The 22,445-nt window shown below is 45.9% G+C and overlaps 1 protein-coding gene across 1 annotated transcript in view; it reads right to left on the bottom strand.

Annotated features, from left to right (window-relative positions):
* The window catches only part of CASS4 (Cas scaffold protein family member 4), a 44,115-nt gene that overhangs the window by 17,000 nt on the left and 4,670 nt on the right, over positions 1-22,445 (bottom strand). Inside the window, exons 2-3 of the mRNA XM_065893313.1 lie at positions 4,609-5,031; positions 223-324 (exon numbers count right to left, since the gene is read on the bottom strand). Of these exons, the coding sequence (XP_065749385.1) occupies positions 223-324; positions 4,609-5,031 (525 nt within the window). The remainder of the gene's footprint in view (positions 1-222; positions 325-4,608; positions 5,032-22,445) is intronic.

Raw genomic sequence — 22,445 nt, 5'->3', positions numbered from 1 at the left:
TTTTAAATATTCAGAATTCAAATAGTAGCAATGTTCTCCTGAGCAGGTCTGGGCTCCCTGGGCACAAAGCTGGTTTCTGAGGGAAGATGTGTCCTTTGGAGTCAGGACTGATGCTCCAGGAGATATCTCAGTGGTAAAGCTGAAATGCAGGGTCTGCATGACCCTGAGACCCCACGATGGATGGAGAGGTGTGGGAAGAGCAGGGCCACGGCTGAGGCTCACCTTTAGGGCTGGGAGGCACCGGCTTTGGGCAGGCACATCGTACACCTGGCAAGGCAGAGCTGGCAACGAGGTCCGAGCAGGTCTGGGAATTGTGAAGAGGGCCTTGGGGAGAAAAAGAAGAGTTGAGGGAAAGAAACATCACCGCTGAGTCCACGGGTCATGAGACAGCAAAGGCAGCTCTGACACACTGGGACATTCTCTGGGCACCTCTAATTAGAGGCCCTTCGCTCTGAGACTGGGAACAGCAGCACACTGATGGGGAGGTCCATGGTGGAGGGCAGTCTTCCTCACATGCTGGCCCATAGCTGCCTGCATCAGCCTCACCTGGGAAGCAGGCTGGAATGCAGATTCCTGGGCTCCGTGTCCGTGGTACGGAATTTCTGAGCCTTGATGGAGAAACTGAAAAACTGCTGTATCATCAAGTTTCCCGGGTGATTCTCCTGTTCTCTAGGGATCCCAGGCTGTGATTCGAATGCTGGGTTATTAATGTTTGTCTAATGATGCTAAGGATGCAGCCGTGAATGAGGCAGGCAGGGGGGCTTTACAGGTGCTACCTGATCCTCCGCTCTGTGATCCCCTTCGCTGCCGCAGATTAGTAAACCGGACTTGGTCCCTGCTGGTCTTCGACGGATCTCTCTAGGACAAACTCAGCAATGGTTCCCCATTATGCTCTGAGTTAATTCCAAGCTCCTTGCAGGCCATGACCTGCCCAACCCCAGGGACTATGCATGGTGTGTCCCCAGTTGTCAGCCATCACCTTCCTTCCTCCCTGCCCACCCCCCTCCTTATTGGAACACAGCGGGCTCTCTCCCACAGCAGAGCCTGTCCAAACACGGTTCCACCGCCTACCACTCCCCAATCACCACAGGTCCAGCTGACTTTGTGGGTCACACTTACCCAAGAGACAACCTACAGACTACAAGGGGACTTTCCTGTGTTTGGAATTTTAGGTGGAAAGAAGTCAGTTCAAAAATGCCCAGTGTTTCTCGGAAAATGTAGATGGCAATCAGTTAAGAAACCTGTTTTGAGAAACGTGGTTTTGAAAGGTTTGGAGGACAGAAGGAAGCTCCAGTTTGAGAACTAGAGGGTCTAAAAGCAATTTCATCAGGAAATCTAACCTTCTTACTTGAAATACAAAAGATTACCCTCTCTGAATTTAAACCAAAATCAAATACCTTCTTTGTATGGTCATTTTATTTTATTATTTTTTTAAGAGAGGCCGGCATGTTATATTAAGGAAGTTGGAATAAAAATTGAAACAAAGCTCAAGACAGTGGTTACCCTGGGGGGAAGTGGCTGGGAGAGGTGGGAGGGGGCTTCTGGGATGCTAGTTTCGTTCTTTTTCTAGATCCGGATGCTAGCGACTGAACTATGTACCCTTAGTATCTATAGGTTAAACTTCAATAAAACAAAATAGATAGCGTCAGCCACAGAGCCAGGTGAACAAGATCAAGGGTAGGCCAAGGGCTCTGCCTTGGGTGTTGTCAGCCCAGGGGTGGAGACAGAGACAGACACAACAAAGAAACTTTGGTCTCTAGTACTCATCAGGGTGTGACCCTGGATGGGCCTTTCACCTCCCTGGGAATCAATTTCCTCATTTGTAAAGCGAAGAGTTGTTCTAATCTACACGGGTCTCTTCCAGCTAGAAAGACGAAGAATCCCTTATTAGGACAACTTGAGACAGGTGACATACTTCCACCTTCTTGGTTTTTAATTTTTGGCCAACCTTAATCTAGAGATACTCAACCCGGGGAATCTCTGTAATGGGTCCCCCGGGCCGTGTGCCAACCCTGTGAACCGCCCGTTGGAAAACAGCTCAAAGATAATGGCTGGACGTGCTTGGTTTTACCAATGTCTGCTTCTGCTCAGAATGGAATATTTTCTGGGCGGTCTCAGACTCAAGGCTCACCGCTAGATTACCCGAACTTGGAGAAGATGTCTGCCTTTTCTGTGAATCAAAAGATTCTTAACTGATTATCATCTTGCATTCTTCTAGCTCCTTCCTTCTTGTAGCAGAGGAAGAAGCAAAATTATTCAGAATCACCAAAAGATACAACTTGAGGTGAACTTAGAAATGATGGAGCCCCACCCTCTCTTGATACAGAGCAAGAAAGAGAAGTACAGAGGGGTGCTGGATGTCTCCAATCACCCAGCATAGCTGTGGCTGCCCCAAAAGCCAAGTGAACCTGGATTCCTGATTTCTAAGCCACAGATGGCATCTCTTGCTTTAAAAGACCCCCAAGCATGGAGAAGGCAATAAAAAAGGGAGGCAGGAGGGAGCAAAAATATAGACAGGGCAGCGATGGAGGGAACTTAAGCAGGAGTGAAAGGAAGGAAAGTTCCCCACGTGTTTTACTGGGGCCACAGCAAGACCTGCTTGAGTGGTGAGGAGTCCCTCGCTTCTAAATTCCCCTCTGGCAGCCGTGGTTTCTGTCCGTGGCCACAGCCTGCACCAGTGAGAGCTCCACGCTTCATGTCAAGGACAAATGTTACAGCTAATGCCCTGGCCCTTTTCTGAGTTAGGATGGTAAACTCATCTCTCCTTTCATACCATTGTCAGTCTAGAAGTTGACAGTGAGTCCACGGTTGTGAAGCCTTAGGTTAGATCCGGTCATTTCATTCGTTCCGTAAATGTTTACAGAACACCTTGCAGGAGCCTGGCACTGTGCTGGGGGTTTGGGATCCCTGGGGAACAGTGGACATTGCAGCTGCTGTCCTTTTTGGGGGCCTTTGATTTTTTGTGTGTGTCTTTTAGTGGCTTTGAAAAGCAACTCAATTAACTTCAGCCCAGGCCACTTGTTGTTCTGAGAGAAGCCAGCACCGAGTCAGCTGCTCAGATGACAGCTGAGTGTGTCAGGCCTAGATCTGGGCCAGTTGTTCCCATAAAGTGACTTGGGGTCCACCTCACGGATGGACGCTGGAGACTGAGCTGCCTCCTTCTGGTGTCTGCAGCCAGTGCCTACGAGTGGCAGCTGTTCTGTGTAACAGCTGGTTCTCTGCATGGCAGCCCCCGGGAGCTAGGAAATCTGAAGTACTCAAAATCTCTTAAGGAATCAACACCTTGTTTGAAGAAGCTAGTGTGGAGGAGGCCTGCATGGTAGGTGGGATATTGCTGGAGGGGGGGGGGCTGGGGGATGGGGGCCAGCACATACATGGGAGGAGTGGGCCTTCCTGGACACGGACCTCACCGGGACTTCCATGCAGAGCTGGGCCCGGGTGGGATGTGTCATCTGAGCTGAAAGCAAAGTGTGTGACGGCAGGAAATGCCTGCAGTGACTGAAGACCATATGCAAATCTGTTCTACATTCTTAACACTTCATGAAGGCCAGGGCTTGGGGAAAAACAGTACATTATTTTTCTCTTCTTTTAACTCCTTTCCTTCTTTAAAAAAAAAAAACGACAGTTTCATTCTGCATTTACTGAGCGCTTCTTTTCCTCTGTTTTTTAAAAATTGTTATTTTTAAAAACTACAGAAGTAACACGTGCTCTACATAACGCACAAATCAACTTCCTAGTCTCTTTGTTCATCAAATATTTATCAAGTACCCACCCCATGCCAGGCATGGTCCCAGATGCTGGGGACACAGGAGCGAATAAAATAAAGGTCCCCGCTTAATGCCTTCTTTCACTTTCTCCTTAACCAGTTCCACTTCCTAAGCGTAACCACCGTCGGTGTGTATTCTTTTCAATGCACACATACACACACAATTTTTTTTTGAGTTTTTCTTTGTTAGGTTGGTTTTTATTTAAATGGTTCTTTGTTCCCACTTATAAATACCTTATAGGACTGCTTCATCTTTTTTTCACAACTGCATAGTAGCTCATCATAGGGTTATGCCGAAATTTATGTAACAAATACCCCATGAATACACATTTAGGCATCCTGGATTTTTCCCTGTAACAAATAATGCTATAGTGCCTATGGCCTCCTCGTCCAGATCTATTTCTGCCTTCTTGTATATTTCTGCAGCTATTCTGAAAGGAAAGTTTCTGGATTGAAAGGAATACAAATTTTAAATCTGATGAGTGATTTCCTGCCTTTGACCCATGGAAATTCAACCCCTCCACTTACCACTAGCCATCTTAGTGTTCCTGGTGTAAAAGAACACCACCATGACTGTTGGGATGCTTTCACACACAGCTTGACTAAGCATTTCGTTTCCTGCAAAGTGTGGGTGTCTTGGCGAGCCAGGAACCGCCAGGGTACCCAGAGTCTTAATGACAACCAAAGTGGGCGCCAAACACAAGCTCATCCACTCACCCCGGCCATCTGGTTCCCACCTTGTACGTTTGATCTCCTGACGGAAGCCCACGATTCAAGGGTAGTTAAGCCCCTGGGTGCTACATACCCCTTGACCTATTTCTTCTGTCCAGAAACAGGCTTACCTGCTTTGGAAAGCTTAGAGTCTTTTCACAGACGATTCTGGCGCTGGCAGGCGGGTCAGGGACTTCATAGACTTGGACGGTGGGAGGCGGAGGCCGCTCCACCCAGCTCCTCATCTGCTCGTACACAGGGCCTGGAGATGAGGGGTTGAGCGGGGTGGGCACTTCATAGGTCTCCTGGGAGCTGGTGGAAGCATCTTCCGGGCCTCTCAGGAAAGGGGGACAGGGTCTGTCGGCAGGGGCCTCCACGAGGATTTCAAGGCGGTTGGCAGGGGCCAGGCCTTGCCTCCCATGAAGCAAACACTTCCACCAGCCCTTGCTTTCTGGCACATTTTGTTCCAGAATGGTCAGGATGTCTCCTCTGCAGAAAGCCAGCTCATCGGCACAGTCGGGGTGGTTGTCATAAAGTGCCCTGGCCAAGAGCATCTGGGGGCAGGGGCGAAAGAATTCACGGTTGTTATCATTGCCAATAACCACTGCAGCCATACCACTCGCTTAGCACCCAGTCACAGCTGCTCATTTATCTTGTTTCCTCGACCCCAGAGGCCCTGTCCCTGTTGTTTGCCTGATTTATTTCTACCCATCCTTGGGGAGTGTGGGGCGTGGTCTCAGGTGAAATGTCAGATCCTCCAGGAAGTATTACCTCCACCCTGAGACCAGGTCCAGTCTCTCCCCTCTCACGGTCCTGATTTAATTTATGACCCCCCTAGTTAGAGGGCAGCCTAGCAGAGTTGGGTTGAAATCCTGACTCTGTGACTTCCTAGCTGTGTGCCCTTGAGTAAATTAGCTACTCTCTTTGGGCCTCAGTTTCCTTGTCTGTAAAATGGGAATAATAGTACCATCTACCTGATGGAGTTATTGTGAGAATTAAATGGGTTGGTAAGTGTAGAAAGCTCATTGAACAGTGCCTGGCATTTGCTAAGTGCTCAGTAATGCTTGGCTGTAAAGTGTCAAGATGATTCTACTGCCCTTTGCCTGGTGGTTGTTTTTCTCCCGACTGGAACTGGAAATTCCATGACTTCCGGGACCAGACCTCACTCAATTTGCTGCTCTCTCCCCAGCATCAAGCATGTACCCAGGCGCATAGGCGAGGCTCCATCAATGTTCATTTATTCACGTGCAATGAAACAAAGACGCAGGGGGTGAGTGACTAGTCTATACAGCCAGGATCAAAACACGGGCAGTCTCCTAATTCTCAGACCCATGCTCTTTTTGTAAGCCACACAGTCCTCCAAAAAACGCAAAACCACCTGTTGTAACGACAACAATGGTAAAACCCTTTCTTACTGGAATTTTCTGCTGTCAATAAAAGAATGCAATTTGTTTCTGTGGGTTTTAAAGTAATCGCCTCCATCCCTTATTATATCAGTGCATTACAGAAAAATTAGGAAACGTAGAGAAGCAAAAAGAAGAAAGTGAAAATTACCTACAATCCCACCACTCAGAGGTAACTATTTACAGCATTTTGGTATTCATCCTTCCGGCTGCCTTTTTAAAAAATCAAATTTAGTTAATTATACTTTTTATACCCACTAGCCCCTAATATATACAGTTTATAAATAAAGCAGAAACGACCAATCCTCCCATTACATTGGTTGAGAACTGATGCAGTTTTTTTTTTGCATAATAATGTTTTCTTTTTCTGTCACAAAAATGGAATTGGATGGCCGACTGCTGAAGAATACCATCTTAAACCCACAATCAGGTCTGTGGATTTGGGGAAACACATGCATGTATATCTGAGAAGACTAAGTAGAATCAAATCCTCCTTGCAGGCAAATAAGCACTGAAAATACTCCACAAAATCTACAGCAGCTGAGATCCTAGGAGATCACGCACATTTTTGTACATGAGCCTTTTTTTCCTTGCTACAAAAGCGATGAAAGTTCATAAAAGAATACAAAATGATGATAAGAAAATAGAAAAAACCAAAAGCACCTACAGTGCCGCCAACCACAGGTCACTACTGTTACTTCTTTGGTTGTGTCTTTCCAGACCTTTTCTTGAACCTACATGTTCATATACGTACTTAGAGTAACAATTATATTTTAACCTAGGGGCAGGACAGGAATAAAGATGCAGACGTAGAGAATGGACTTGAGGACATGGGGAGGGGGAAGGGTAAGCTGGGACGAAGTGAGAGAGAGGCATGGACATATATACACTACCAAATGTAAAATAGATAACTAGGGGGAAGCAGCTGCATAGCACAGGGAGATCAGCTTGGTGCTTTGTGTCCACCTAGAGGGGTGGGATAGGGAGGGTGGGAGGGAGACGCAAGAGGGAGGAGATATGGGGATATATGTATATATATAGCTGATTCACTTTGTTATACAGCAGCAACTAACACATCACTGTAAAGCAATTACACTCCAATAAAGATGTTTAAAAAAACATAATAAGAATATGATACATCCAGTTTTATAATCTGCTTTTCCCCACTTAAAAATAGATTGTGAACATCTTCCTCGGCCTATAAACAGTTTTCTTCACTATCCTTTTAAACAGCAGAATGGTTCTCCATTGTATGAGTGACCCATACTCGAACTTCCTGATCTGGGGACATTTTAGCTAATTCCAGTTTTTAGCGATTACAAACAATGCTGAAATGATTACCTTGAGAGCCAACCATCTGCAACTCCCCCTGTTATTTCCACAGACACATTTGTGGGAGGGGAGTTGCAGGTGGAAATCATTGGGGCTCCCCCTTCCAGGCTGCTCACGGCCCTCCAGCGAGGTCTGAGTCATTTCCACATCTGCCCACCCTGACCCTTGAATGAAACTGCCCATTTCCTTGCACCCTAACATACCCTGTGCATTAGCTCTTGGTTGGATGGCGCATTCGTTTTAAAATCTTTGTCAAGAAAACTTGAAATGTTTTTGCAGTTTGGGAAGGGCGTTACCTCCCTGGGGCATCTCCACTGTTAACTCATTTTTCAAAGAAGGAAGAAGGGCCTGAAGCGTTACGGGCTGGTGTACAGTGAGGGTCATTGCCGCCTGCGGAGATTTTCTCTTTCATCCATGGCGAACCACAGATCCTCAGCTAGAGGGATGGTATGAAGCCTTACTTGTCTGAGGTTGAGTGAGTTTATGAGGTTCAACTGGAAAGCAAAGAGCTGAGTTAGAGCTAACAGCCAGGGATCCTGGGAAGCATCCCCTCGGGCCAGCCCTGTGCTCCTTCACGAATTCTGCCAATGTTTACTGAGTATTTACCAGCACTGTTCCCAGTGCTGGACTTTCCAGGGACACAAATTTTTTTTTTTTTTAAATTATTTATTTTATTTACTTTATTTTTGGCTGCATTATTGCTGCACACGGAATTTCTCTAGCTGCGGCGAGCGGGGCTACTCTTCGTTGTGGTGTGCGGCTTCAGCAGTTGTGGCTCACAGGCTCAGTAGTTGTGGCTCACAGGCTCCAGAGCGCAGGCTCAGTAGTTGTGGCACACGGGCCCGGTTGCTCCGCGGCATGCGGGATCCTCCCAGACAAGGGCTTGAACCGGTGTCCCCTGCATTGGCAGGCGGACTCCCAACCACTGCGCCACCAGGGAAGCCCGGACACAAATTTTGATCGTGTCATTCCTCACCCTACGGCCCTTCGACGGCTCCCCAGCACCCTTTGGATGAAGCCCCAACTCTGCTAAAACTTCCAGGCCCCTGCTCTCCTGTCCAGCCTCATGGCGTCACTTCCTCACCACCCACTCAGGAGCGCCACCCTTTTGGGGTCCTCGAATCCTTCACACAAGCTGTTCCCTTTACCCAAAACAGTTAGCACCTTGCCCCCCTGCTCCCCGTGAAACCCCTCTCATCCTTTCAGATTAATTTAAAGTGTCCTTTCCTTGAAAGATGATGCCTCGTTACCCATATTCCTCCAGACTAAGCTAGCTCTCCCCATTTTTTTTTCTTAACACCTTTCCGTATCAGGATTTATGACCCTTGTATTTAATCATTAAGTGGGCGATCATCTATTTGGCATCTGTCTCCCTGCAGAGAATAACGTCCAGGAGAGCAGGGACCACACTTTCCTGCTCTTACTGTATCCCCAGATTCCAGCACACAGTAGGTGCTCACTGGCTACTTGGTTAGTTAATGGGTGGTTAAGGATGAGTGATGCGATGCCTTAGGTTCAAGTCTTTGGAAGGTAAAGAGACACACAGCACCAAGGTGAGAGCTCCTATTTCTGTCTAAGAAGAAGGAAGCTCTCTGACTCTCTGGCCACTCTTTTTGATGGCTTTCAGTAAGAATCACCCCTGAGATGTCCAGAAGATGGACCTCGAGGCCTGGCTAGTCTGCCCACTCTAGTACTGTCCCTTCAATGTGCTGTCAGTTGGTTTCACATGAATATGGGTGCTCAGCTTTAGAGAATCGAGCAGAGATGAAGCATTTAGAGGGAAGGGAGGTTTCGAATCTTATAAAGCGTATTGATTAAAGGTCCTGACTTAGTAAAGTTACTTGCTACCTTGTGGACTTTTTTTTCCAGTTAAAGAAGCCAGTAACTTCTGTTCAGTAAGAAAAGATAACCTGAAATGTTAATGGTTTATTATCTTGTTGGTTGGATTTTAACCAGATTTGTGTCTAGCCCTGCGATCCTATCCCAATATTCCTGTATTGAATTGTCTCCAGATACCTAGATCCTCAAATGCTCTTTTAACTGTTTTTCTGGTTCCTTCATTAATTACTCAGTTTAATAAACTCTTTGACATGAGTTCATTTTATATTCGCATGAGAGTCATGATTTTACCTTTATGAAAATGATACTTTAACTGTCCACACTGGGAAGAAATGGGAAAACAAAACACAATCTCCAACCCATCATCACAATCCCCATGAAATACATCTAACATAGTCTGAAAAGAAAAAGCCCATCATCTGAGACGTGCTTCCACTTGTCTAGAAATAAGATACTGTGTATCTTTAGACAGAGCAGTTGCTTCAACATGGCAGTTGCTTTGAAGTGCCCAGATTGGCATCAGCTTGGCCAGTGGATTTGCCTGTTGCAAAAGGCGGGGATGCTTGTCCAGAGAACAATGGGCTTGTGTGATCACTCACCCCATTGGGCACCCACAGCTGTGTCCAAAATGGAGACACAGTTTACTTTGCACTTACAGCCTTCAGAGCAGCAGCCAGCATCTTAAAGGATGTAAAGTCCCAGCAAAGGAAAATCCTAAATATGTTGCTATAACATGATTCCCTTCAGAATAGTATTTCATTATAGTTGGTCCAGAGACATCTCCTGCAGTCAATTAATGTCTTAGAGTTTTAATAACAAAGACTATCAAAATTTGTGTCATAAAAGAATTTTTAAAATGTGAGAAATCTTGGGGAGTTCCTCTCCCAGAAAAGGTAGGTAACAGTGGACTACACTGAATGGGGACTTGTGTTGGGGGCACTGAAGCCATTATGTCACTTAATTTTCAACTGCCTCAGAGGGAGGTTTTCTTATTCCCATCTTACAGATGAGGAAATGGAGGGTCAGAGAGGTCAAATGACTTGTCCGAGGTCACGTGGACTCTAAGCCTTCTCCTCACATCCGTTATTGCACGCTTCCCCTTACAATTCAGTCTCTAGACACCAGCCAGAATGATATTTGGTATATTTGTCTTTCTCTGTCTGGCTTACTTCACTTGGTATGATAATCTCTAGGTCTATCCGTGTTGCTGCAAATGGCATTATTTCATTCTTTTTATGGCTCTGAGTAATATTCCACTGTATAATATACATGTACCACATCTTCTTTATCCACTCCTCTGTCGATGGACACTTAGGGTGCTTCCACGTCTTGGCTATTGTAAATAGTGCTGCTATGAACATTGTGGTGCATGTATCTTTTCAAAGTATGGTTTTCTCCAGATATATGCCCAGGAGTGGGATTGATGGATCACATGGTAGCACTATTTTTAGTTTTTTGAGGAACCTACATACTGTTTTCCATAGTGACCACACCAATTTACATTCCCACCAGCAGTGTAGGAGGGTTCCCTTTTCTCCACACCCTCTCCAGCATTTATTATCTGTAGGCTTTTGGATGATGGCCATTCTGACAGTGTGAAGTGATACCTCATTGTAGTTTTGATTTGCAGAGAGTGGTATTTTATACACATAAATCAGACTTTTGGTCTCTTGTTTAAAAATGTCCAGTTGCTTAGAACCCCATTTAGAACAAAACCTAAACTCCCTACCAGATTGCCCTGCCTGATCGGCTTCCCGAGCTGCTACGCCTCCCGTTAATTTCCCTCCAGCTGCATCGTTTTCTTACTTTCCTGCGATGCACTAAGCTTGCTTCCACCTCAGGACCTTTGCCCATGCCAGTCCTCCTGCCCTGAACGCTCTTCTGCCGGATCTTTGCACGAATGACTCATCCTCCTTCAGATCTCAGCTCGAGTCACCTCTTGAAGAGAATGTCCCTGACCACACGCTGGAGGCTGGGCTCCTCCACGTGCATCCACGGGACTTGGAGGTGATGACCCTCTAGGCATGTTCAAGAAACAGTCCGGTCGGGGCAACCCAGGCTTTTATGGACAGGCTGGCCGTGTGGGGAGAACAAGAAATAGCAGCCACAGCAAACAGGCATCGTGAACCCAATGCCCCGGCACTGCACTGAACACTTTACAGACAACAGATGGAAGGGACTGACGAGGACTGCAAAGCATCCTGATAACTACTGCAATTGTCACTGAGGCCACTCCCGAGTTATTTTTTAACAGGGTGATAATTTGGAAACATTCGTGTAGATATTTAAGAGATGAAAGAGGGCATATGTTTATATTTTTATTCTCTTTGGGCACAAAGACAGTTAGGGGGGCTTCCGTGGTGGCGCAGTGGTTGAGAGTCCACCTGCCGATGCAGGGGACACGGGTTCGTGCCCCGGTCCGGGAAGATCCCACATGCCGCGGAGCGGCTGGGCCCGTGAGCCAGGGCCGCTGAGCCTGCGCGTCCGGAGCCTGTGCTCCGCAACGGGAGAGGCCACAACGGTGAGAGGCCCGCGTACCGCAAAAAAAAAAAAAAAAGACAGTTAGGTTCTAGGTACAACGGAAGAAACCTTCTTAACCAACTTCCAAAAAGGACATTTCCCCCAAATGCCCATCTTCATACAACAGTTGGGAGAAGGGAAAGGAGACTAGGGAAACGAAGGCAAACAACAGATTCCCTCTCTGGGGAGACGTTCACACAATGGCCAGATGCAATGTGCTAATCTATACTGAATCAGCAATGAGTCATGGGAGTAATTAGCTAGCTTCATTCATTCATTCATTCAATCATTCATACATCAAGATTGCATTGAGCGTCGATTATATGCCCAGCACTCTGCTAGAGATACAGTGGTGAACAAAACAGTTCCTGATCTCACACTGGGGTACGTCCTAGCAGAGGAGACACATTCCAGTCACATCAGAAATAAACGTAGGGTTTCTACTTCTCTTAAGTGAAATGAAGGAAGATATAGACATTTATGAGGAATTATGAGTGCAGTTGGGAAGTGGGGATGGATGAGGGCTTAGGGAATGTTCCCTTGAGAAACGGGCCATGGAAGTTGCAATCTGGGAGTGAGTAGAAGTTAGTCAGATCAAGAAAGGGGGAAAAATCATCCAGTCAGAGGAAGAAAAGTGGGTGAGGGAGGGAGGGACTGAATTTGTGTGTCTATGCGAAGTGCACCGTGAGTCGGGGAACCTGAAAGATGACCAGGTTGTCTGGAGAGAAGTAAACAAAAACCTGGGGCTTGGTTTCCATATTGGTTGATGTTTATCTCTGATTGCTGGGTGGAAAGGGGATTCCACGGAGCCAGTGTGAAGCCAAAGCTAGTGATCCAGTCCAGGCGGGAGATGCCTGAGGCTCAGATGAGGGTGGCAGTTGGCTCTAGGAGCACTGCCAGGAGGAGTTGGCAAGGGATTGCGGGCAACCCTGAGGTGAGTCTTGAAAGAAGGGCAGGATTGTAACTGCCAGAGAAGGGAAGAGAGGTGCGCTGTGGACCAAGGGAAGTAAGATGCAGAGAGACAGATTTGGTTCTCATACTTTGTCTTCTGCAGTGATGCGAAGAGCCAGCAGCTACAGTTCTAAGCAGAACCACATTAGATGAACCTGTAGAAATGCCACCTGCTGAAGCCTCTTTTTGGGCTTCTGCATCATTCCCACCGCCAGGATGGTCATCCCCTCTCTGGGCCGGGAGGGTGGGCACAGGTCCTCAGTGACTGCCCCATGCTGGCTCTCCAAGAGCCTGGCTTGCCTTCCTGCTTTACTTTCCACTTTCCTTCAGTTCACTTGAAAGAGCAAAGCTGCAGAAACTCAGTGTTCGAGCTGGATGGGGTGGGGGTGGGGGGCTCACTTGCTGTGTTGGCCTCATTTTAGAGCTTTATGGTGCCCGAGACTAGGAGAGGTTAAGGTCACACAGCAGCAGTCAGTAGAGTGGGGATTCAAAATCGAGTTTGTCGGACTCTGAAGCCTGCTATTGTCAATTCAGTGCACAGCCTCCCCAAGTCCAAGTCAATTTCCTACTCTAATCTGCTGAAGTCTAGATGCATGTAAACTTAGAAGGAGCTGGGTTAATGACATCTATAGGCAGGAGAGGCAAACTCAAATGGTCATAGGAGCCGGGCAAGCAGTATTATGTCAGGGAGGCAGGCCAGGTGTCAGACGTTTGGGAGTGGTGGAGACTGCGGCACGCTCAGGCAGATTTCAAAAGATGACTACTTGGGCCAAACGAAGTACTCTGCGGCTGAGTCCAGCCCACTGCTGGGCTCTTAGAGGCCCCACACTGGTTTCCTTTGCAAACTGGAAGTTAACAAGCGGGGGCTGGAGCATTTCTGCCCAGTGCAGGACTCCTCTAATGGGCAATCTGTTCTGAAGCACCCCGTCACCACCACCCCCCATTATGTTATCCAAGACTATGTGCAAAATGCTCACAGTCTGAGGCTGTCTCTACCCTCCCCTGCTTGCTCCCCTCTTTCCCTTCACAAGGGTCAGATCAGCATCACGACCCAATCCTGCTTCTTCCACGCTTTATCCTCCACAAGTGTTCCCCCCACCCCCAGACTCTTGTATTCTTGAAATGACAGAGTTAGTGGCCAGGGGATAGGAGAGTAGAGATCCTGGAATGTTTTCCATTAAAGTAGCCAGAAAATCTTCATTTCCTTGGGAAGGTAAATCATACCACAGGGTCACCAGCTCACAGCAGGAAGTAGTAAATAAATAAGCGTCCCAGACAGGAAGAGATAGAGATCATAGATATGGAAGGAACCCTGAGCAGAAAGCCGTTGCTGGGTCCCTGCTCTGTACGACATCGTGGAACCCCATTAACAAGACGGGCATTCTTCTTCTACTAAAATCCTTCTTTGAAAAGCATCCATGTTTAGCATTTTAGCTTCCTTCTCACAGATTCCATGACTTACTTCCAAGAATTCTTGGAAGTAGTAGTTAGTTTTAGGGGGAGGTGATGGCATGATTGATACTCCCCCTCTGAGGGCCATGAGAGAGAATAGTTATACATAAGAAGTTCATGAAGGTTTTCCCTGGATGTAGGAACTTTTCCTTTGAGACCAATGAGATATTCTCTAATACATCTTTTATGAGGTTGCTGAGCCCAGACTCAGAACATAGGAGCACATGCAGAACGGAGAAAGCTCTTTGATCATCTTTAAAGACAAAGGTCCCTCCTTCAATGTACTTGGAAGTATTTCATATTATATAAATACATAGATAGGCTTAGAAAGATCAAAGCAGAGAGAATGCTGCTATCTGTTGGCTCGTGAATGTTTATTTTCCATCATATTTTAAAGTGCATTATGTTAAACAAAATCGAGAGAAGAGAGAGAGAAATAAAGTTTCTAAGAGCATGAGAAAAATCCCCTCACCACCTCCATTTTCCCTTTCCCACCCACATTCTCCAAAAAGGGAAGAAAGACAGAGGAAGGAGGACAACCCTGAGGAAGAAACAAAGTATCCACATGACATTTTTTTAATGAGAGATGTGGATGGGTGACAGCATTCTGCAAGGCAATCTGGGGAGAGGTAAGGAGGGCTCAATAGGCTTTAAGGAGTCACAGCAAGGGCTGTCTGGGAAGGCTCCCCACTTACAACGCAGACTTCTTACACACTGTATGTGTCAACTGATATTAAGTTCCCATAATTAATCAAAGAGAAAAAAAATCCTCTCTAATCTTTCGGATGCATATTGAGTCACGTTTGTATTGTTGTTCTCTATGTAGCCAATGCCTCATTAATAAGGGTTGCTCACAGCTTTTCAACTCTGTTTCACGTGCTGGGGGAAGTAATTAGCATTGACTATCTCACTTGATAGTCACAATCCCATAAAGCAGGGACTGTTACTAATGTCCCATTTAAGAGATGAAAAGTTAAGGCGCAGAGAGGGTGAGTGAGTTAGCCCAAGGTTGCTCGGAGGGCAGCGAATAGAACCAAGATTGGCACACAGGCAGTTCTGACCCTGGAGTCTGCCCTTCTAGCCTACAAATCATAGTGCTTGGCACGCTATCCTTCGTGAGATGGCATGTGCATTTCGATGGATGAGCAAATGACAAAGTGTGCCTCTGGAGAGAGGCATGGTAAGCTGATAAAAACATTTTTATCTCAGTTGGGTAAGTTGTATGGTTAGAGGATCAGAATTAGATTCTCCATTAAGAATTTGGGAAATGGCTTCAATGTAATTACTGGTAAATAATGACACATTTGTGTAATGGAATACTATACAGCCATTAGAAATAATGGGGTAGAGTTTAAATGAGCCGAAGTGGAACATTCTCTAAAATAGAGTATTAATTTTTTTTTGGCCGCATCACGTGGCTTGTGGGATCTTAGTTCCCCGACCAGGGATCGAACCTGGGCCCTGGGCAGTGAAAGTGTGGAGTCCTAACCACTGGACCATCAGGGAATTCCCAAGGGTTAATATTTTAAAAAGCAAGATGAGAAACTGTGCAGACAGTATGTCCCCATGTATGCTTTTATGGGTACAGTATCTTTCTGGAAGATGACTTAAGTCATCATAAGCCCCCCTCTGGCTAGCTGAACCGGAGACCAGGAAACTATAGAGCTCTGGGATTAAAGGAAAACATGCTTTCAGTCCATGTTCATTGGTACAGTTTGAAATTTTAAAGCCATATGTATGTGTTTTGCTTTTTCAATATACAAATCTAGTGTTTAAAAAAGATTCTGTTCTGTTAGAAGAGAATTGCTTCTGCGTTGGTGAACTTGAGCTCCTGCTTGCCATGATCACTTAAGCTTGTTCTACTCCCAGATTTGATAGAAGGGAACCTTGACCCAGTCAGTCTTCATCTCAGCCCAAAGCATTTTGCCACATAAAAGCATTTGGCATCTGGGGAAACCCTTTGTGTACTTCCAGGATAACTCACACTATTGATGGGACTCTCATTGCCCATCCATCAGAGGACCCTTTACAGCATGAAAAATGCTGAGAAGTGCTTGGACAGTTGTTGAGAACCAGCTGATTTTGTGTTTTTTCTCCCCAGCTCCTTGAGAGTAGGGCCACAGACGACATCCAGAGAAGGCAACAACAACCTACCACTTAAAGGCAACAGGGTCTAACGGTAGGTGTGTTAAGAATCACAGAAGTTTAGGTAGGGTGAAGCTTTAAGGGTTTTTCTGGTCTGGCCCAGGTAAGTTAGAGAGGCATCGAATAAGTCTCCAGGTAAACAGGAGAGGCCGGGTGCCTTTGCCACCACTATGCCCCCTCCCCTGTGGTCAGCTGCAGAATGACATGGTCCTGGGCACAAATACCTGGGCCAGGTGGGAGGGGCCCCCATGAGGGGACTGTTCCCAAGACCAGAAATTAGGACCAGCAGCCGCAGGACACTGCAGCTGTGCCTTGCACTCGCGTAACATTGGGGGAGGCGTTGGGATAACCACTTGCTGCTTTCCTTCCACGTGGAACTGTATTATGAGGTCTGCAGCTGAGATGGGCCACCAGGCCATCAGGCCTCCTCCTCTTTCTCTTCTCTAAGTTAACTTTTCTTTCCTTTCATGAATTTCAGTAGCTTTCCATAGCCACATTTACATTGAAAAGTAAAATTCCACAAGTTACAGGGAACCGAGTCACTTAACATAGCAAAATGGTAATATTTCACAACCAGAACTTGCCTTGAGATTTGCAACTATATTAAATTATTTCCTTTTAATGTGTCATGCCTAACATGGTGCTGTAGAACTTGACACAGCTCGGCTGCAATGATCTGCATTTCATTTTCAGAAATACTTAGAATTTTTTTTTAAATGAGGTGACAGCTAAGTAATTTCTTGCATCATCCCACAGCATAAAGAAGAGTTGCTTCTCTTGGAGCTATTTTTATAAAAAACTTAGCAAAGCAGTTAAATGAGAGAGGCTGAGGGAAAACTGCTGTCTTTCTTGTGGTTAATATTAATTTGCCAGATAGGCTAGAAAATAACTGAGTTTTAGCTTCAGCTCTGCTTCTGACAAAGTTGAAAAGTTCTAGACTAAAAGGCTCCAGAATGTGTAGAAAGTGATCTGAAGTCATTTAACTGAGATACTGAAATGCCTTTTTCCAGATTACTTTTATATTTAGAGTCACCTTTAAGCTTTAAAAAAAAAAACTTAGGGCTTCCCTGGTGGCACAGTGGTTGAGAGTCCGCCTGCCGATGCAGGGAACACAGGTTCGTGCCCCCGTCCAGGAAGATCCCACATGCTGCGGAGCAGCTGGGCCCGTGAGCCATGGCCGCTGAGCCTGCGCGTCCGGAGCCTGTGCTCCGCAACGGGAGAGGCCACAGCAGTGAGAGGCCCGCGTACTGCAAAAAAAAAAGAAAAAAACAAACGAAAAAAACCCAAAACTTAATTGAGTAGAATAGAGCTTTCTAAACAAAATTCAATTTCTCTCTTTTTTGCTTCAAAACGTGGGACATAAAACAACTTTTGATAATTTCCACTGATGGGATAGTTGCTTGGGAAACATCATTACCTACTTCCTTAACTTAGTGGAAAAAATGCAGAATAACAAGTAATGGATGCATTTACACAGTTCACTCTGAGTCCTAAGCAACTGAACTCTTGCAGGAAATGGATTCCAGGGGAGAGAAACTCAGATACTCACATTCACCTTCGTCTTGATCCTTTAAAGAAATTATTTTTAAAGGTGATTAGTCCATACCCTGGAAAACACTGGCAGAAATCACTTCAGAAGGGAACTCCTGTAGTAGTTGGTGCTGGCATGCTGTGAGGTTTGGGGTCTAGAACACTTGTGCCTGAGCACTGCTCTTTCTGCAGCTGTCCCTACCGGGGGTGGGGTGAGAGATCTGGGCTGAAACCAACAGCCATGGGTAGGAAAGGTAGGGGCTGGTTACATAACACATCGGTTCCCTTCCACCCATCTGGATGCAAATAGCCATTGTCTCTGGCTTAGCTGTGGGCACTGGGGACTAAGAAGGGAATAAGCCTGGTGAACTTGGAAATGAGAAGGGATATAAGAGAAAAAGAAAAACGTGAATAAAAGAAGGATTCCTTGTTTTCCCAACACCTCTAAAAATGATCCTGACCATGGCTTAGTCTGTGACCACGCACAAACCTTAACTGATTTCTCCATGATCATGTTGAACTCTGATCCTTCCAGCTTTGAATTCTTCCTAATGGTTCAGATGAAAAGGCCTCTCGCCACGGGGACTTGGGTAGCCGCAGAAGGCACTGCCGACTAATGAGACTTTGAGAAAGAGGCTGTGGTCAGAAAAAAATTCCAAAAAAATCCCAATGGAAATGAAACATTTTCTTCCCTGATGTCTGAATACTGTGGTTTCCAATAGGTTTGGGTCCTACTGGAAGGTATATTGTTTGAATATACTTCCCCTATTCATGGGACCCTTGCTAAAATGCACTTTTCGTGCTTCACTGATTTGACAGTTATTAAGCACCTACTGTATGTCTGACAACGTGTGCTGGTGGGAGGAAGGTGAACAAGGTTCTGTTAAGTCTAAGCCCGGGGTTGAAATGATGCAACAATAAAGATCTCCCAGGTCTTCTAAGTAATTGATATTTTTGGATGTGGCCCAAGACAGGTCCATGTTATACCATGGACCTGTTTCTGTAGCTTGTAGTGCCCTAGAGATCAAGCATATTTATTCATCCATCCCCCAAACCCCATCCCCACCTCCAAGTTCATTCCTTGCTAGACAAGTCTCTGAATTCTTGTTTCAGATATTTGGTTTGGGGAAAAGAGGAGTTGAAAGCAATGTTGGGCCAAGGTAAGTGGTTGAGAATTCAGCCCTCTCTTGTGAGAAACACATGGAGGGAGGAGGGCAAGTAGTTGAGAATTTTCCTGGGCCTCAGTATCCTCATCTGAAAGTGTAGGGTTCCCATCCAGCTGCAACTCCCTGCATTTTGCATTGTTTCGTCTTGCTCTTATCTCCTACTTCATGAAAGCCATCAGAGGGATTAAAGAAAATGACAGGTGGGATCCTTTCCTTTCTCATCTTTTCCTTCCTTCCCTTTTTCTTGTTTTGAAGCGTAAAGGGGATCAAAGGCATGGAGACGAAAGAAGGTGTTTCGTGTCCTTTGATTGGTCTGAAGCAATTATACCACCGCCAATTAGGAGAAAGCTTTGTCTAAGACTGTGTTTCTTAAACTTCGTGTGTCTATTAACTGCATGCTTCCTGTCATATCCATGTGCTTGTCTGTACATTTTTAACTTTAAGGAAAATATTAAATTAAGCCAATAAAAAAAACAACAGTCTCCCAAAGCAATATGATCTATGAAATTACAAGTTTGATGAGCTACTTTTAGGTTTTTCCAATGCACATTAAAATACAGAGCTAACATTAAGAAATGTTCTATCTGTGTACCACACCTAAAATCATCTTGTATGAATGAGGTCAAAGTCCCTGCAGGGTGTGATTATTTTCCATTTGATTGATCAGGAAGAATTCAAAACTGGTCCAAGCTGTTTACTGGATCTCAGAGAAATGTGAAAGTTCATACTTGTTCACCGAATTCTCCATTTGTTAGGGTCATTTTTGGGGGTGTTAGGAAAGCAACGAGCCACCTGTTCTTTAAGTTCTTCTCTCAGTCTGTTGGTGGGCATTTATTCCAGTTCACTGGGTTTATTCACTTTGTTGTCAATAATGAGCCACAGATAAACCCATTGCTAGCACCACAAGGAAGGTTATAGAGAATGTGCTTTGTAACTGTCCCTGTTGATTTCCCCAGGGCTGCTGATCCCCTCCATGTTGGGAAACATCCGCGTAGGACAGAAGCAACTTGACATTCTCGCTATTAGTAATTGACTCTCATTTCCTTTCAGCCTCCTCTGAGTTTAAATTCTGAGCCCAAGAGAACATTCCACAGGTACGTTTTACTTTTTGTTAACTAGATGGCAAGCGTCTCCAAGGGAGAGGCACCCTACTGCTTTCTTACCCCAATTCTCACCCCCTCCAAGCCCCAAAAGACAAGCTGCCTGTTAACAAACGTGTAACAAACAAAACTGCTCCTGATTCTAAGGAGAAGCAAGGGTTTAAAGAAAAAGAACAATCGATTCACCCTGGAGTGAGTGGGCCCGATGCAGAGCCCAGACTTGACCAAGAATAACATTTCCTAGAGGAGTTTTAAGAGCTGGCAAAGCCTCCCTGCAAAGAGCCAGGAGATGCCGTCCCAGGCGCAGGCGTGCACTCCGCCTTCTTGTTCCTATCTCTGTCCTTGCCATGTGCACACAGGAGCCCTCTTCCATTCCAATAAACACATGGTTTATGGGCAATACGTTTGGAAATGGTTCCAAAAATACTTATTTCCCCTTTTTGCAACTCATGTTGGAGTCTTCGAATATCACTTGTAGTGGTATCTTTTTTTTTTCTTTGTTACCAGCCTCCCACCTTCCTCCTTTGAAGTTATTTCCCCTCCAGGCTCTTGTCATTTCCCCCCTGAGTCATCACAGTTCCAACATGACCACACACATTTCTAAGGTCGCTTCCTCATTCCATTATCATGTAGGCCACTCTCCTTTGAAAAGTCTCCTGGCAACATTTTTAACTTGTAGTATAAGCAGTTGGTGTTCTGTCTGGCCTTTTTTCTGCAACCCTCTCCCCCGACAAAGTGAGCTCTATAGCAAATACAATGTTAAGAGAATAAAGGTTATGGACTCCCCTGGTGGCACAGTGTTTAAGAATCCACCTGCCAACGCAGGGGACACTGGTTCGAGCCGTGGTCCGGGAAGATCCCACATGCCAAGAAGCAACTGAGCCTGTGCGCCACAACTACTGAGCCTGCGCTCTAGAGCCCACGAGCCACAACTGCTGAGCCCACGTGCCTAGAGCCCGTGCTCCGCAACGAGAAGCCACCGCAGTGAGAAGCCCGCGCATCACAACCAAGAGTAGCTCCCGCTCGCTGCAACTAGAGAAAGCCCGCGCACAGCAACGAAGACCCGGCACAGCCAAAAATAAATTTATAAAAAAAAAAAGAGAGAATAAAGGTTATTGAACAGGGGAAAGAATAATAGAAGGTAATGGACTTTTAACGCTAATGACAGTTTATTAAATATTGAGAAAAGTGATGACTTTTGTCTTCTGTGGCATTTAGAGCAGCGTCTGGCTCAATATATTTGTGGAATGAATGAAAGAAAATGGAAATAAAGTTGGTGGAAAAGAAACATCTGTTTCTTAAAAAAATAAAGCATATAGCACATGTACCTCAATAAAAGCTATTTATACCTTTACTTACTATTCTTTCTGATCACATCTCCTGACACTCTCAAACACCAAATGTTTTATTTTTTTCAAAAGACAGAGCAAACGGTTCTTCTCCATGTGCGTTGAGAACAGCATGGTACCATCCAAAATGGAAAATGAAGCCCTGGCCTTGTCTCCTGATTCACCTCCCCGCTTCTGCTCTTTCCTACCGACTGTCTGTGTGTGCACGGCAGCCTTAAGATGTCTTAAAAGACGTAAATCAGCCCATGTTATCTCCTACTTTACACAGGCCAGCGGCTTGTGTAAAGTAGCAGTTTGAATGCAGTTAGAGTGCATTCTGCAGTTAGAATGCACTTCAAAGTTCTTACAGCTTCGACGAGGCCCTATGTGAACAGACCCTGCTTACCCCTCGAATCTTGTTTCTGACACTTTCTACCCTTGTTAACTCTGCTCTGACCACTGGCGTTTTCATGGATGCTCTGCTCTGCTGAATTCCTTCCTGCCCTTGCATTTGCTGTTCCCTCTGCCTGGAAAGCTTTTCCCATCATTCTGGTTTCCAGAGAGGCCCTTTCTGTGGATCACCTCTATCAGGTCACCCTGTTTTTTATTTTTTTTTCATTTTTATACTAATTTTAAAAATATAAATAAATTTATTTATTTATTTATAGCAGCGTTGGGTCTTCGTTGCTGCGCGGGGGCTTTCTCTAGTTGCGGCGAGCTGGGGCTACTCCTTGTTGCAGTGTGCAGGCTTTTCTCATTGCTGTGGATTCTCTTGTTGCAGAGCACGGGCTCTAGGCACACAGGCTTCAGTAGTTGTGGCACACGGGCTCAGTAGTTGTGGCTCATGGCCTCAGTAGTTGTGGCACTTGGGCTCAGTAGTTGTGGCTCTCAGGCTCTAGAGCAACAGGCTCAGTAGTTGTGGAGCATGGGCTTAGTTGCTCCGCGGCATGTGGGATCTTCCCGGCCCAGGGCTTGAACCCGTGTCTCCTGCGTTGGCAGGCGGATTCTTAACCACTGCGCCACTGGGAAGCCCTGTTTTCTTTGCTTTAGGGCAGTTGTCAGCACCTGAGATCATTGTGTCCATTTACTTATTTACCAACTGTCTGATCCCACGGGAATGTTGGCTCTGTGTTGATCGCCCAAACCCCCAGAGCTCAATGATTCTGTCTTGGGTGAGAGGCTAAACAGTGGACCATGAGTTG

This window comes from Phocoena phocoena, chromosome 15 (assembly GCF_963924675.1).
Source record: "Phocoena phocoena chromosome 15, mPhoPho1.1, whole genome shotgun sequence".
Classification (NCBI taxonomy): Eukaryota; Metazoa; Chordata; class Mammalia; order Artiodactyla; family Phocoenidae; genus Phocoena; species Phocoena phocoena.
Note: the sequence above shows the minus strand (reverse complement) of the source record. Positions and strands in the feature narration are given on the sequence as shown.